The following is an 18,315-nucleotide window of genomic DNA, read 5'->3' as shown; positions in this document are numbered from 1 at the left end:
AGTGTATTCAGGTATACACAAATACAGTTACATAGATTATCATACATAGCAACATGTGTGTAGAGAACCTAGGATAACCCAAAAAAGTCAGACAAAGTGACGTTTCCATTGGGGTCCTGTAGGGGCGTCATTGGTACATTAAGAGAAAACACAATAAGTGTCTGGGGCCCAATACTGTTCAACAGCCTCCCATTATGCATTAAGGAAATTAACAATAGACCCTGGCTGCCTTCAAGAGGGAGTTGGACAGATACCTAAAGTCGGTACCTGACCAGCCGGGATGTGGTTCGTAAGTTGGACTACGTGTGACCAGCAGTAGCAGCCTGGTTGATCGGGCCCTGATCCACCGGGAGACCTGATCAAGGACTAGGCCACGGGGGCGTTGATCCCCGTCTACCCTCCAGGTAGGGGAAGAGAACACAGCTTTGTAGTACTCACAATCGGTGGTCAGGCTTCAAACACATTTACTGTACAGCAATAAGGGAGTTAAACGAACTGCCTGCACATGTCAAAATCTGTCATAGCCGGAGCCAGTTCACGAAGAGCCAAAAGGTACCTAATGAATGTAGCTACAGAAAGAAGGTTCCTTGATGTTGGTGAGGGGCTCTTGATTTAGGGAATTGGATCTGTGCTCCAGTTCCCCGAATTTAGCCTGAATGCCTTCCACATCCCCCCCTAGGCGCTGTATAATCCTCCGGGTTTAGCGCTTCCCCCTTGATTATAATAATAATAATACAGAAAGGGACGAGAGCGATTTCTTGTATAGCTAACATGCATGTACCTATTACTGTAATCTGATCCTGTCTTTAATGTTAATGTAAATAACTCAATTTACCTTATTCCTTTTATTGTAACTGCTTGTCACATAGTTAAGTTACCTGTTTGAATTTTTAAAGTTTAAATGATAAGTTATTACAAAGACTCCAATGGATATAAGACACTTTGTATGACTTTTTTGGGTTATCCTAGGTAATATACACATATGTTGCTATGTACTTATGTGTACCTGTACCTGAATAAACTTACTTAGGGGTTGATTCCAGTGCATGGGCGTCTGCGTGTAAACTATACATAAATTATTTAGGTTACCCTCAAAAACTTATTCGTTTTCTATGTCACAAAATGACAGGGATGCAATGTTTGAAGATAGACTGAAGAGGAAGATGGAGAAAGACGGAGAAAGACTAAAAGCGAGGAGAAAAATGAAAAAGAAGAAAAAAGAAGATGAAAGATGATCATGATCATGATAAGCAGAAGCCGAAATCGAAGGAGCTCTGCAATAGGCCTACTGGTCTCGGAGCCAGGAGCTTGGACTCGACCCCTGCAACCTCAACTAGGTAAGTACTGGTCCATGCTAGGCAGGTCCACCTCACACCCACCCACATCCACTCATGTATTTGCCTCACTTTTTTTTTTAAAAAGTTACACAAGCTTCTACCATGAGTAGGTAAGTTCATTCAGGTACAGGTAATACAGTTACATAAATTTTCATACATAGCAGCATATATGTAAATTTCCTAGGATAACCCAAGAAAGTCAGACATAGCGCTTGTTATACCTTATTATTTAAACAATAAAAGGGGATTTGCTAGTAATAAAGTATACTGGGTTATTTACATTTAAATTGAAAAGAGGAGATAGATCAGAGTAATAGGTACAAGCATATTAGTTATACCAGAAATCACTCTCCTTCCTCTCTATCGCTACATTAATTACGTACCTTTCGGTTCTCTTCTTGAACTGGTTCATGCCGTTACTGGGGAGTTTGTTCAACTCATCCACAACTCTATTACCAAACCAATACTTTTCTTTATACTTTCTAATTCTACACTTTTTTTAAATTGATCCCATTAGCAAGGATGTCCCCCTAGATCTGTTTGTAGCGCACTCAGCAACCACTCGTCCGTGGTACGATTCCCGGTACCGGTTAAACATTGGGCTTTTCCTTACCCCTGCTGTCCTTGTTAACCTAGCAGCAAGTAGATACCTGGGTGTCAGTCGACTGGTGTGGGTCGCATCCTGAGGGACAAGATTAACCTAAGAAGCGAAGGCAAGAAAACAGATTTATTTTATTCTAATTATTCAATTTCAATGAAATCTTTACTGTGATTTAAACAGCATTTTAAGCCTACACACCGTGTGTGTAGTGACTTTGGCTCAAAAAATAAAGGAAAAATAATAGTGCCTTATTTTATTGGGCATAAAACTCTACTTAGTTTGCAAAATTGGTAAGATGTACAATGTTCTTGTTGACATCATATGAAAGATAAAGGTCTAGGTAATTCTGTGACAACCAGATTTTGAGCGATATTTCAATGGACTGCATAATAAAAAATGTTGAAATTTGTTTTTTTTTTAAGGAATTTTTTGGTGAAAAAAATCATTAAAAAACGGTAAGGAATATCGCAAAATCCCCGTTTCCATTGTGTAAAATCATCATTCCTCAATAAGGTGTGCAAAAATCATGACAATCCGTCAACTAGTTTTGGAAAACGAGTATCGAAGGTCAACTTATTCCTGAGAAATTCCATTTTCTGGAAAACTCTACGGTCATCGTGCGCCAGGCTTCAGCGCATCATCTACTTTCACTCCGAACAGCTCTCACTCAAGAGCACTAATGTGGAGTCCACAGCCAAGAAGCCATGTTGTGTATTTCGAAAGAAACACTCATACAAAACGTGTCCTTCACTTGTTGGTGTATCATCCCATTTCCGTCTTTCTGGAGTCCTTTCTGTCTCCACTGTGAATACTTCTTTGACTCACGAAATCGTATGAGACTCTCTCTGACCGCGGCTTCAAACCCCACCCGTGATATGGTTTGGTTTAATACCTCTTTGAATCTCATGTTGAGCTCCTCACATACTTCAAGGTCGTTTCTTGTAAACTCTCCTCCTTCCTTCCTGTGTGTGTGTGTGTGTGTGTGTTAGTTAGTTACCATATTGTCCTAGGCACATGTCGATTAGACACTAGGCCTGAGTGTGTGTGTGTGTGTGTGTGTGTGTGTGTGTGTGTGTGTGTGTGTGTGTGTGTGTGTGTGTGTGTGTGTGTGTGTGTGTGTGTGTGTGTGTGTGTGTGTGTATGTGTTGTGTGTGTGTGTTTTTGAGTGTATACTCACCTACATGTAATTGCAGGAGTCGAGTAACAGCTCCTGGCCCTGCCTCCTCACTAGTCGCTACTAGGTCACTCTCTCCCCGCTCCATTAACTTTATTATACCTCTTTCTAAACTTTTTCTTATTCTCAGCAAAATTTTTTGACAGAACCCCACCCAATCTCTCATTTGCTCTCCTTTTATACTCCCTCACCACACTCTTACCCTCTCGTTTACGCTCCATATACTCCACCCTTCTTATATCACTTCTCCTTTGTCAACATTACTCATATACTAACTTATTCTGCCTTACCACTCCTTATACTTCATCATTCCGCCAATGGCTCCTCTTCCCTCCCACACACATTCTCCTATATCCAGAAAGTTCTGCAGCACATTCTAACATTGCATTTTTAAAAATACACTATACCTCTTCACTCCCCTCAGTGCCTATGCTTTTCTTCCAATAGTTGTGTATATATTATCTCTTTCTCTTTTACTCACTGATGCCATTTTCCTTCTGCCCCATCTGTTTCTTACTCTAACTGTAGCTACAACTAAATAATAATCTCATATATCTGTTGCCCCTATATAAACATGCACAACCAGAGATCTAACCATCATCCGTTTATCCACCAATACATATTCCAACAAATTATTGTTATTACGCCCTATGTCATATATTGTATACTTAAAACCATCTTTTCTTAAAATGTGTATAACTTATTGCCAGACCTCTTTCTATACACAGTTCAATTAAAGGCTCCCCAGACTTTCCTTCTACGTTCTCGACAACAGTTTCAGGGATACCTAATTACTTGCATATTTACTTAATCCTTAAATGCAAGTAAATCTTATTTAGCAAAAAGTTTGGACCAATTTTTGCCTGTGATGGTCACATTGTGCCTTTATTTCAATTAAAAAACCGGGAAATACTAGTTTTCTAAGTTATTCTGCATTACTTTCTGAGTGACTCATTCATTTGACATCACTTTCAATGCTGATAACTTGATAAAGCAGATTCTGAGCAGTTTAAAACTTAATGTTCTGGTGTATTTTAGAATAAGTTCTTTATAAGAAACAAGAGAATGTTTCCTCAAATTGGTTTCCTGAGTTTCTTAATGGATTGTTTAAATTAGTTTTGGGCTATGAATCTCTTACTTTGTCATTTTTATTGAAATTGGGATATTAATGTTCATGTGATAACTTATGAGTGTAAAGTCTGATTTACTACAAATCTTCGATACAAATATTTAATTCCATTAGTAAATTGTCGCACCCTGCACTAATCTTTTCACATGCATTAACAAAGGACTGGGGTTTTTCAACACGTGGATATCACTTTCTAGCTCACATTTCGATTTACAAAGTACAGTTTCCATTTCATGGGTCTCTGTTATTTCAACGTGGCCTTCCACTTATCAGCAAGGTTATACACATCAAGAGATATGTATCTCTCTGTATATATACACTGACAGTTACTTTAATTCCTCTTTTAGGGATTAACATATTCCTGTCTTTTGATGCAAAGGGAACATGCTGCCTTAATAACCCTTAGTCCGTAGGCTTGGAACCTGATAAATAAACCAACTTAACAGCAGGAAAGTGAAAATAATTATTAGACTTAGCTTGGGCACCACCAGTACCACCACCGTTATAACAGCATAACCCCCATGAAAGTTCTTATGTTCAACAATTACAGAAGTGTTACAATCAAAACTGCGAGGAAAATGATAGACTGCCTAACATGACCCTCCAAAACGGGAGATGCCAGGTTAATGATAATACTCTTTCAGACACTTGCTCTCTAAACTGAGAATTGCTGCACAGTACCAACAGGCGAATTCCCAGACCTTGCGATAAAAATACATTAAATGCTGGTAATAGCTAAATTGTCTTTAACTGTATTCCAAGGAACACAAGCGAGTTACAGTAAATATTTAAAAATCTAGTCCTAGAAAATTGTGGCAAACCTCTCTTCACCAGAGTGGATGGCTCGGTAGACAGTGAAACATGTCCCAATGAAAAGCAGAAGTACATCGAATATATTATGTGGTAAAGGGTCCTATGTTTTCAACACCCTTCAGGTATGTGTAAATTACCAAAAGACCCCTGATCAGACAGACTGTGTTGTCCACGAGAGGAAGCACCAAAAGTCTAAATGTTTGATCTTTATGAGACTGTCTGTAACTAGTCCGCAGCAGCGATATCACAGGGAATCAACACTAGGTAGGGATTCCTAAGATTACAGATCCTTATGTTTGGTCCCAAATCAGTCATTTTGACTGATAGCCTGATGAACCTGGTAGTTAGTGTTAGCTACTCGTAGTTCAATGCAGACACCACAGTCGGACTGATCAAGAAAGAGCTATCTACTTTCTTTCTGAAAATAGTGAGAGGTCTAGAGGTCTATTGGTAATTCATATTACATACTTATTGGATTGTCTCATATTGTACTGAGTTTTCCACTTTTTATTCACAAAATGTATTTTGCATCATCTGTCAAGCCTCTTACTCTGGTAGAGAAGTTCAGGTTATTATCATCTTGGAGATTTGTTGTGTCATCGACAGACGCCACTATCATACAGATTCTAGAGTCGTCTGTAAAGTATGATATAGTACTGTGATTTATGTCTCTAAATCAGAAATGAGAATGATGAAGAGAATTGGGGCGACTATTGTGCTTTCTGGAACAGAGTTTTTCACCACATAATCACCACCACCATTAGAATATCGCGAACAACCTTACCACATCATCCCTATCACTATCTGACCTAAGTCAACACTTTGTAATGAACCCCTGTACCATCTCTACATCATCATTGACACCAATACAACATCCCCACCACAACAACTACCACATCACATCACAACCTCAGTGTAACCACTTCAGTATCGTAAATGAAACCGCTGCTACATCACCATCACACTTTAAACACAGCACCGCCATCAAAATAGCCTCCATCACATCACAACCACTTCACTCCCACAACATCACCGCCACATTATGGCATGTTAGACACAGCACAGTGGTTGTCTCATGAGAGCTAAATATACTCATGCAAAAAAAAAATCAGCACAAACATCATTAATATAACTAAATATTTATGCAAACATTCTTGGTATTAAACCAAGCAACAATTTTTTTTTTAAATCTGGCCTCTTCGCAGAGACAAACACAGAGTTTGAAGTCTTTAAAAGGATACATATAATATAATCTATGACCACAAGATAGGGTCGGTCAGACTCTGAAACTGAGCTGCTTAACACCATATTCGATGCAGTAGAACTTTAGGTAGTGGATGCTAAACTATTATTCATTAATGTATATAAAGAATCACGATGATTATACTGGTATAAGCGGGCCAAAGCAGCATGGGCTCGAATTCTTGGCTAGTCGCAAGTGCTGCTATTGATTAATACCACTTGTTCGTGGTCACAATGATATAAAATACTGCTCAGAGGCACCCACACCACCGTATGTCCTCGGACCAATGGGAACAAACTTAGCTTGGCTAGGTGCTTGGTTCTTGTAGGATTGCGTGGTCCTGTGAGTTAGAGTATCATGGGTTTTCGCTCACCATGAGGCGGACGAAAGCAGCATGGATTCGAATCCTTGGCTATTCGCAGTGTTGTTATTGATGTGTGTGTATATATATATATATATATATATATATATATATATATATATATATATATATATATATATATATATATATATATATATATATATATATATATATATATATATATATATTAACGTATCCACACAAAACAAGTTTTTTTAAACAAATATAGTACTGGGACTATCCTTGATTTTAACATTTCTCTCGGGAAGCCCGCCAAAACTCTGAGACACCTTATTCCCCTTGGCCATCAATGCTTCATACATCAGGTGCCTACTACCACTGGACATGTCACCCTTGATGTTACCACATACGTGGCCTGGGAAACTACAAGACTAATTTCAATTTTCATTCTCCTTCCGTTTGGAATACCAGTCTTCATGAGCAGCACACATATTAATGCATCCACGAACGAGTGGTTTTAAGCAAGGGTCTTTTCTTTGTTTACTCCATAAATCTGCGGAAATATACGGGAACAAAATGAAAAATAAAATCCATGTCTTTCATTTTAAGTAATATTAAATAAATTTAAGCTGATCGTATTTACAGAGAAATATCGCCGTCACCGAGATTTGAATCCACGTGTGGGGAGTGGCATACCTCCCCAATAGGAAGCATTGAAATTTTGGTCAAAGCTGCACTCTTCAGGCATTGTTCCTTATATACATTTTAGATTCAGTGCCAAATATGAAGTTGATTGGATGATGTTTAGTCTACAGCATTTGCGATTTAAATTTTTGAATATGTCTGTATTACTGAGCAGCGCAGCGCAGTGTTTTATGTACTGGATCTTTGTACTCTGCAGTATTTATAAACATTAACTAACTTTCTCAGTGATTATGCTGGAGCTGCCATTGCTACCGCCACCTTAATGGACTATGGCATTATCACCAAGGACGACAGAAGTCAAGTTATTGGACCACAGAAGTTACGAGATACCAGAAACAAATACCGAATGGAGAAGCAAGAAAATGAGCTAGCAAACTAGGAAAATATCACATCACTGTATTTTGATGGTAAGAAGACCTCCACTCGTGTAATGACAGAATAAGAAGACTAAGAAATAGAATCCAAAGGTGAAAGATCATTACGTCATTAAGGTGGAGCCCGGCACTGAATATCTCACTCATGTGACTCCAAAGTCAAGCCATGGAAAGGAGACTGCCAAAACTATGTATACATTTCTGGTGGAACAGAAACTAACTCGGCAGCCTGTTGTATGTGTTGGATGTGGCGGTACCAACGAAAATGTCGTAAAAGTCGGAGCTGACAATGGAGCCATTCATCATCTTGAAATGTTGCTAGGTCATCCGGACCATTGTTTCTACTGTCAGCTTCATGGAAATAAGCTGCCATTCTGGGCTGTTTTCTACTACTATGACGGTAATCCAAATGGATCCGAGATTTGGAGAATCCCATTGGCAAGCAAATCAAGGATCCACTATCTGAGCTGCCTGTTGCTGCTTTCCAGCCAGTCAGTTTCACTGATTTCCCTGCACTGAATGACAAGATGGCAGAGGATCTGTCCTGGGACCAGAAATACTTGTATAGGATTTGCAAAAGAGTGATCACAGGTGTGGTTGATGATGACTTGGCTGCTCTTGAACCAGGTCCACCGTGTGTGTCAAGGTGGAATATTTTATGGAGTAGGATCCTTAGGTTATATGTGGCAACATTAAGACAAAGCCAGGAACTGAAAAGAGTCGTCATTATCATTTTAAAGTTCAGTGCTCCAATGTGGTTCCACATCAAGTTGCAACCTTATGTCAGACACGGCCCAAAGAACGTCTTCCAGTCATTGTAATTTATTAAACATCTGAACAGTGAAGAAAAGAAGATAGTAAAGAAGACTGTCCAAAGAAATTCCTACTTTGCTCATACAGATCAGCTGCTTCTTGGTATGTGCGCCGATGAAGTCATGACTGTGAGGGACAGAGCTGTCTCAATGATAAGAAAAATTAGAGAGGAGAATCAGCAGACAGAAGAAAGTACTGAGAGCTCTGATGAGGATGGAGAAGATTCTGCTGATGCTGTTGACGGATAACAGTGAAAAATGAAGAAAATGACAATGGCGCCTATTGTCAACTTAAGAAAAGTAGTGATTTCCAAGCTAAAGTGGCAAGCAAAGAACTATCATTCCTTGATTGACTGGAAGACTGAACTCAAAACTGAGCCTCCTTTCATTCCTTCTCTATAAGATCAACAGGTTCTAAAAATTATTGAGACTCCAGTGGAGGTGCCCAAGTGGCCAAACAACACCCTAGCTGTTGAGAGAGGGATAAAATTGATGACTGAAGCTTGTAGTGAAGTGACTGGACAGAAGGCAAGAGATGGATATATCAAGCAAAGATTATTTTCCAGGAAAATGATGCCCAAGTTCTCTACCAAGACAGACTTCACTTATAACTTGTAATAGTTTAAAATTAAATGGTTGATGATTAACATAACCCATGTACATTTGAATATACAATCTTCACAACCAAAAAGGATATAAACCATGTACACATGACTATTATCCTCACAACCAATAAATTATAACTAATTGCTTTCAGTGGTGTATAATTTGACGAAAAGCCGATCGCGATGCTGCAGGGTAAATGGACATGAAATGGTCTGAAATTTTGCACAGAAGTTAGTTGTGACCATGCAAATAACGCCTGAAAAGTGGAGCTTGCATCTCTAAAATTTGTATTTTTTCAATACTTCCTACTCCCCAATGTGACACTTTAGACCACTCAGCCACGTATTCCTCAAGAAGCCACCATGCTACATACGTTAGGTGCCCAGAACCTAGACATGTCGCACTTAACGCGAGTACATTTGTGGCTGTGAACAGCTACAGGAGCTAATTTCACTCTTCTCCCATTTGTTGTACCACTTTCACAAGCAGTACACATATTGATGCTTCCACGAAACAAGCTGTTTTAAAACAATTAACAATACCGCAGGTGATCAATAAATGCAAAATGAGGTACTAGGGGTTAAGAATATCATCTCAAGGTTTTGGCACTACTGCCAGTGATAAGGATTTTTGTAATTAAGGAAATTGAGAAATGAAAGGAAAATCTCATGAATCGACTAGGTTGGTACGTTTTCACCATCACATGACTTGATGGTGAATTCTTTATAATTTTTACATTTCTACTGTCCCCTTTCTTCATTATACATCTCTCTTCCAATCCTTATGCACTTTTCATTCTTTCGTGCATATATTGAAAATATATCAATAAAATTTTAATAATATATGATTATCTGTCAAAAACATAGGGATCTACTCAGATATGACCCATACTTATGATTCAGTTTTCTGCTGGTGGGTCAGTCTTCCCACGTGGCTCCGGGAATGAAAAGATTATGCATTACCGATCTGATCTAAACAGACAGCATTGCCTAGATATAAGCAGTGCTTTCCAGTGAGCAGTGGAGAACACCATGACGTTCAATGGTTTAAGTTCCAGCTGCTTAGGTATGGAAAAAATGAGGAACTCAAAAGGAAAACAGTATGCAAAACTCACGAGTATTATCAAATAGAAAGAAAGGAAGACGTGAAAGACTTGAGAATAATTGTCAGCTGACATTTCTTTCAAAGAACATAAGACATAGGTCACGACAACATGAGGAGGACGGGGTAGGTAATGAGAACCTTCAAAACAAGGGAAATGATACCAATAGTGACACCTTTTAAATAGCTCATTTGTAATATTGCTCAGTGTTGACTTCCCCGTTGAGGGTAGGAGAAATATCAGAGCTGACACAGGTACAGAGATCGTTTTCTGCCCACGTAGAGTCAATAAAGCATTTAAATTACTGGGAACGCCTGGAATAGGAGGAAAGAGAGATATATTGAAAATATATACCTGGAATGCACTTCAGGGTCTGGTCCCAAATCTGCACAATCCCATAACAACATACTTGAGTGAGAGATATGGGAACAAGTGCAAAATAAACCCAGTGAAAATCAAAGGTGCAGTGGGCACAAGGGAGCACTGTATCAACATCCGTGATCCAAGATTATTCAACATCCTACCAGAAGATACCAGAAACACTGCTGGGACAAGTGTAGAAGTTTTCAAGAGGAAATTGGACTAGCATCTTCACTATGTGGCAGATGAACTTGGCTGTGATAAATATGTGGGGCAGCGGGCCACCAGCAGCAACAGCTTAGTTGACCAGGTAAGCACCAGACTAGCCTGGCCCTCGACCTTGCTCAGGGAGAAGAAAGAATCTCAGAACTCATAAAAGGTATATCATAGGTAAAGGTAGAGAATCACGATTACCAGTCTTTGCAATACAAAAAAAACTGAGCGTTTAAGCATTTCCAAAGTTTTAACCAAACTGATCTCGAGTTACGAAGACACAGATATTAGGTTAATTAAGATAATTATGGTTAATTAAGATAATTATGACATTTTGAAAAACACGCTCTGTGCGCCCCACCTACACTACATCTGTTCTACACTCTACTACATATATCAATTTTTTTCTTACTCTAAAAAAGCTGTTGGTGACTGAAATTTATCACAATAGAAGTTACCTAACGTTGCATTTATGTTTATTGATGAGTCTCATGGAGGTTTCGAATAGATGTATGCCAATAGATTGCTAAAGAACCTGAAAATATAGTTGCTGTATTAGTGCTTACTGTAAGTATCCAGAAATCAAAAAGTTTCCCAGACTTGTTGAAAGATCTATAAGACTTTAGGACAGTGTATAATCAATCCAGACTGAATTAATTGCCTTTAATTAGCCACAGAGGCTGTAACATAAATAGAATCAACTTGTACATTCCATCTCAATATCAGTCTAATTCAGACTTAACTTCAAAAATGTCATTAATAAAATTGTGAAAAGCTATAAAATAATACTAAAATATTAGAGAATAACAAAATACTAGCAAAGTTTGAATTGTTATCATCTCATGTTAACAAAGAAGGAAATGAATAAACAAGAACTACAGGTCAAGAGAAACACTGCATTTGACGACAAGAATATAAATCAAATATCTCGAGAATGAGTTTACCGAGAGATATACGCGATTATTGGTAGATAGGACCTTTGAAATACCTTTGAAGATTTTAGAGAGTTTCACCACTCTAGGAGCTCGGCCATGGGCCAGGCTCGTCTGGTGCTTGCCTGGTCAACCAGGTTGTTGCTGTTGGAGGTCCGCTGCCCCACATATTCATCACAGCTTGGTTGATCTGGCACCTGGTGAAGATACATGTCAAATTTCCTCAAGAAGGCTTCGACACTTGTGTTTCTGATAGCTTCTCGTAAAATGTTAACCACCGTACCTGCTCCTCACTGGGTTTATTTTGCACTTCCTCACATATCTCTCACTCCAGTATATTGTTATGGCAAGGCCCTCGAGTACTTTCCAGGTATATATTATCATGTATCTCTCTCTCTTCCGCTCCAGTGAGTACATGTTCAAGACTTGAAGGCGTTCCCAGTGATTTAGGAGCTTTACTGGCTCAATGTGAACCGAAAACGATCTCTGCACTTGTTCCAGCTCTGATATTTCTCCTACTTTGAACAGGACTGTCAGCACTGAGCAATATAGTAAATGAGGGAACACTAGCGATTTGAAGAGTGTCCCCATTGGCATTATTTCCCTTGTTTTGAAAGTTCTCTATACCCACCCCTTCATCCTCTTTGCTGTCGTGATATTTGTCTTGTGGTCTTTAAAAGAAAGGTATTTTACGTATTCCTTTCGTTCTATTTGGTGACCCTCTTAAGTTTTGTATGCAGTGTTCCTTTTGAGTTCTTCATTCTTTCCATACCTAAGCAGCTGGAACTTATCACCATTGAACGTCATGCTGTTCTCCACTGCCCACTGGAAAACCCTGCTTATGTCTTCCTGTAATTTTTCAGTGTTCTCTACCGTAGTGACTTTCATGCTTATTTTAGTGTCGTCTGCAAATGATGATACAAAAATGCGGCGGGTCTTTTTATACACGCAATGAGCATGAGAAACAGCAGAGGTGCGGGAACAGTACCTTGGGGAACTGATTATTTTACCTCGCTGATGCTGGATCTTGCTGTTTACTACTATTTTTTTGTGTTCTGTGTGTTAGGAACCCGAATATCCATCTGACTACCTTTCCAGTAATGCCCATGGCCCTCATTTCGCTTTGTCAAACGCCTTCGCAAAATCTGTGTAAATCACATCTGCGTTTTAGTCGTCTTCCAACCCCTCCGTAATTCTGTCATAATGGTTCAGGTATGACGCATATGCAACAGTTAGGTATCTTTATTTCGGAACGTTTCGCCTACACAGTAGGCTTCTTCAGTCGAGTACAGAAAAGTTGTCCTACATCTCATTTCCTGACAGTATATAAGGCTCCATACTGTCACTTCAACTTTACATTGTTTCATACTAAGAAACAAATACTCTTCTCCAGGCTGAGAGACTGACCACCTCAAAATTACGTTGCTTCTACCTACTTTTCTGTATTCAACTGTAGAAGCCTACTGTGTTGCACATGTGGCTTACCTAATAACCTGTCGGTGTTTTATACCATTTTAATATTCATAATCGTTCAGTGGCTGTGACAGGCATGATCGTCCTGCTCTAAAACCATGCTGGTTCGGGTTATGCTGGTTGTGCTGGTCCATGAAATTTGTAATCTGCCATCTCATAACTCTTTCGAAAATTTTAATGATGTGAAAAGTTAGGGCCACTGGTCTGTATTTTTTAGCTAGTGCTCTACTACCTCCCTTATGCAAAGGAGCTATGCCTGCACTCTAGATTACCTAGATCTAAACTCTTTCTCCAAAGAATACTGAGGGCTCGTGATAGTGGTACTTTGCACTTCTTAATAAATAGGGCATTCCATGAATCTGGTCCAGGTGCTGAGTGAGTGAGCATGTTATCCATTTCCTTCTCGAAATCTATGGGATTTGTACTAATATCAGCTAGCTGGTCTGCGCGGTCTTCTGCTGGAGTGAAAAATATTTCTGCATTTTCTACCTTGCTGTCATTTAGTGGGTTGCTGAACACCGACTCATACTGTTCTTTTAAGATTTCACTTATTTCCTGTTCATCGTCAGTATACGAATCTCCCTCAATAATGGTCCAGTTCTACAGGTAGTTCTTAGCTTGGATTCTGCGTAGAAATATAAATATTTTGGATTTCTTGCAATATCCTGTATGGCCGTTGTTCCCTTTATACTTCTTCTGTTAGGTATGACATCCTAAGTTTTTGCTCTAATTCAGTGATCTTTCGGCTAAGACTGTCTTTCCTCTGTTGCGACATATTTGTCTTTTTCAAGCAACTCAGCAACCTTTTTTTCTTCTTCTGTACCATCTCCTATGCTCTGTCTCTATATCTGATCTTCTGGGTTTCCTCAATGGTACGTGCTTCATACATACCTTGTATGCTTCTGTATTCAACTTCTCTAGGCACTGGTGGGGATTTAGGGCGCTCGTATCTGCTTCCCTGGATATGTCTGATAGCTCTTGGTTTATTATTTCCTAGTCAATTCTGGGGTTGTTAATATTAAACTTACTGAACATCACGTCTCTAACATTAGTGACGCAGTTCCCTAACCCTGAGTTAATACTCGTTTGAACTTCTATAATGTTGTGATCAGAGTATATTGTTTTTGTAACTGTTATGTCTGATTACTTCCTCGTTGTTTGTGAATATCAAATCCAGAGTATTATCATTTCAAGGGATCAATTATCTGTTGGTTCAATGAGTACTTTTCACGAAGCCTCATTAGTTCCCTGGTATGTACCTGTTGAGCCAGGGTGCTTCCCGGAGATATTTCTGCTATAACACTGCGTTGCGCCATCTTCTATTTTACAAGAGGGAGATTAAAATCTCCAAGGAGTAAAATATTTGGTGTGGGATTTTCTAGCTTATTCAGATAGCTATCTGTTTTCCTTAACCGATCTGTGAATTCCTCAGCAGTTGCTGATGGTGGTTTATATAGTAGGATAATTACCAAATTTCTATTTTCAAATTTAATGCCTAGAATTTCTACTATGTCATTCGTAGAATTCAGCATTTCTGTACAACAGAAAGTATCTTTTACATAGAGTCCTATTCCTCCCTGTGACCTATTAATTCTATTACATCTATACATGTTCTAGTTTTCTATCTTTATCTCTTCTGAAAATGCACCAAACATGGCATTCGCTTCTGATAGGAGCCCAATGACATAACTAACTTTGTCGATTTTACTTTATTTCAAATCCTGAATATTTGCAAATATGAAACAGGAATTACTATTTGAGATGCTTTGTTTTGCTGTGTTTCGTTAGTACCACTGGTGATGTAATACCTGGTACGGCCCCTGGTGTACATACCCCTGGTTTTTCCAATACTGACTTTGCGTTTGATTGTGTATTCGGCCCTGATGGGATAATGCCTGGTTTGGTATGTCCCATTGTGCTACCCATCTGTAGCATTTCACCTTTTTGCTTCATTCTTTGGTCCGATCGTTTATCTTTATGCCTAAATATAGACTGTTGTTCAATTTCCCTTTCTCTGCTTTCTCTGTAGAGCCGCGTTCCTTTTACATGATGGTCTAGGTAGTTCAGGTTATAACATTCTCTGAACTGTGTGGAAGTACCTGCAGCCACTGGGTGGAAGTACTTGCTGCACTCTTTGTCAAAGTGACACTTTTCCTTTCTCAACATGTTCGCACATTTTCTGCTGTGTTTACTGCAGCAAGCTCTGCCATATAGGCACATACCTTTGCATAGTATCTGCCAGTGTTCTGACTCCCTATAATTGCTGAGTTTGAGTCTTTCCCAAGTTCTGCCACCTGATCTGTATTCTCTTGTTTTCTTTCATCTATGCGTAGAGACGCAGAGACATCGATGAGTAGGCCTTCTGTATCTTTGACTGGTTGGTGTAACAACACCGAGGGAGTAAAGACAATATGAAGTACATAGAGTGGAAGATAAACAGCCTCTGGCACTATATCTTAGAATGCAGCAGATTACAAGATAATAGTAATAACACTACAGACATATAAGGACGCTGTAACTGAGGTTGGAAGTATATTACAAAAATATATACGATATTTTACATTTAGATAGTGGTAATTTGTAAAGGAAATGATACTGATGATAATAATATTGTAAATATAATGGTAAGGTGGAGTGGATATGGTCAGTGGCATTGCAACTATTTGGGATATAAAGCACTGTACTTTTATTGTTATGATTTCTCATAAAATTAATATCGCTGTCCAACAAACGTGCCTGTTTCTAAGTAAACCGGAATGTATTATTGTGGTGAATAATTGGAGAAGCTAATATAATTATTATAAAATTCTAAGCATCACAGATTGTATTCTCCAAGTTAAAATATTTTAAAGCGTCCCAAGTTATCATCGTGTAATAAATACTATAAATTTATGCTCCTGAGTGTGTCTTAATTTTTAATTAAATTTCCAAGAAGCCAATTTTCTGGGATTGCATATAGTAAATTTAATATATGCAACTACGACCGTGACTACAGACAATATTCAAGGCCAAAACATGCGGCAGAACAAGTCTTTTATTATACACGTTTCGCTCTAAAGAGAGCTTTATCAAGTCTTAAAGATTTGATAAAGACCTACTGAATGTGAAACATAGTGTAATAAAAGACTTTGCTAATGGTGTTTTTCGTTTGATAGTCTGTTGGCTTCTAACCTTTCAGCATATTAAACACAAATTGGAACATATACTCACAAAAATAGACTGATAGATTTGACCGAAGAATATGACGGGTGCCCTTAAGCTGATCTCTGGAGATGAGATGTCATCCTCGGCTAGCAAACGAGTGTCCCCAGCATCCTCGCCGTAGCGGTAGAAATAAGATTTCAGGATGGCATGTGATGGTGTCAGTAGCTGTACAACTACCAGAAGGGCTATGGACAGAAGGAGGGGACACAGTCGCCCCATCCTGTTCTTCAGGAATGAAGAGCTAGATGAAATCCGTCAGTGAGCGTAGAGTTTTGTGAAATGATTATTACTGGTGACGATGGTTGCTGGTAGCTTGTCTCATGCTACCTACACTGGTCGTTGCTGCTTCTGTTGGGGTGTCGCTCATAGGCGCCAGCCAGTTACCACCACTAATATTTACGTCTGGCCACTGGGTGATCACTTATCTGTTAGTGTCCAAAGAAAGTAGAACGCACTCAACAAGTTACACTAATAATCACCTTCCACTTAAGCTTGAGAACACAATCTTATCTTAATTATGGCGTTTAAACACAAAACATCATAAAAGTATATTTTCCAAACCGTTTATCAGATTAAAAAAGATGGAACTGCGTCATTCAGACTCCACTACAACACACTAGGAGCGACGGTCACAAAAAGCAGTCATTAACATTCCACATCACTGGTTTACATCTCATTATTTGACGATAAGTTTAGCAATTCGTCATTGAATATTCTCTAATAATACTAATGTGTTTGATTTATATAGAGGCAAAGCGAGGTATACACAAGTGGTCTACAGACAGTTTAAGTTTACTGGACGAAATATTTCCATTTGTAAACATTATCATTATTATTATTATTATTATTATTATTATTATTATTATTAATATTATTATTATTATTATTATTATTATTATTATTATTATTATTATTATTATTATTATTATTATTATAGTATTATTAGTATTATCTTAACATAATAATAATCTAAAAATAGATTAGACAAATATTTCTGTTAGTACTAACAGAAATATTTGTATAACCACTAACAAAAATAATAATAATCACAGGGCAACACACTGTGCTAGGAAGAGGACTGTCGAGGTGAAAATTCACGAAACGAAGAGGGGATGCATGCCAAGATCTAATCAGATGTGAAATTCAGAAATTGTTGCATGAAAAGCAGTATTTCAATTTTTTCAGTTTACAAAAAAAAATTAGGACCTTCGTAGAACAAAATCCAAGTAAGACTCACCACCTCTTAAGAAAGTAAGTACTGTATGTAAGTAGGTAAGTTAAATAAGGTTTATGTAAATCTAGTGCAAATAACATACAATTTTTTAGCAATGGTCTTAAGGGTACTTAGATGTTATAAGCATATATATTATGCAATAAGTTAATTTAACCTATGATTACCAAATAAAGTCAAACACTGTGATTTATTTCTGATCAGAAGAGACATTCTCTAATTATTTCACAGAAACCAATTTGATTAACAAAACTGGCACATGATAACTTACACAGCCTAACAAAATATTGTTTCCTTTGAGGGAAACACATCAGCGCTAAAAGTTTAAAAGAAAAAGTATGTTCTTAAGCCATTTCAAACGATGCGTCAGCCATTAATAATAATATCTTTATTTCTACAAGTACATGTACAAGGTATACAGGTCTAGCTGACATCAATGACATACTCCTATATAGAAAGCCGCTTGTTTTGCAGAGGATTTCGGGCAAATCAGGTCAGTTTTGTCCCAGGATGCGACCCACACCAGTCCACTAACACCCAGGTACCCATTTTACTGATGGGGAACATAGACAATCGGTGTAAGGAAACACGCCCAATGTTTCTACCCTCTCCGGGAACCGAACCTAGACCCCTCGCTGTGTTAAGGGAGAGCTTTTGCCACCAGGCCACGGGCCCTGGAGGTTA

General features: G+C 38.5%; 1 protein-coding gene across 6 annotated transcripts in view; it reads right to left on the bottom strand.

Moving 5' to 3' along the window:
- Positions 1-18,315, bottom strand: part of Ndg (Nidogen) — a 211,029-nt gene that overhangs the window by 154,186 nt on the left and 38,528 nt on the right. For 5 of the 6 annotated variants that reach the window (XM_070089510.1, XM_053782899.2, XM_070089511.1 and 2 more), the window contains exon 2: positions 16,407-16,825. In XM_070089510.1, the coding sequence (XP_069945611.1) occupies positions 16,407-16,619 (213 nt within the window). In that variant the 5' untranslated portion in view covers positions 16,620-16,825. Of the gene's footprint in view, positions 1-16,406; positions 16,892-18,315 lie in introns of all 6 variants that reach the window. The other variant, XM_053782901.2, reaches the window with a different exon arrangement.

This window comes from Cherax quadricarinatus, chromosome 28, assembly GCF_038502225.1.
Source record: "Cherax quadricarinatus isolate ZL_2023a chromosome 28, ASM3850222v1, whole genome shotgun sequence".
Taxonomy (NCBI): domain Eukaryota; kingdom Metazoa; phylum Arthropoda; class Malacostraca; order Decapoda; family Parastacidae; genus Cherax; species Cherax quadricarinatus.
The sequence above is the reverse complement of the archived record's forward strand: the minus strand, read 5'-3'. Positions and strand labels throughout refer to the sequence as shown.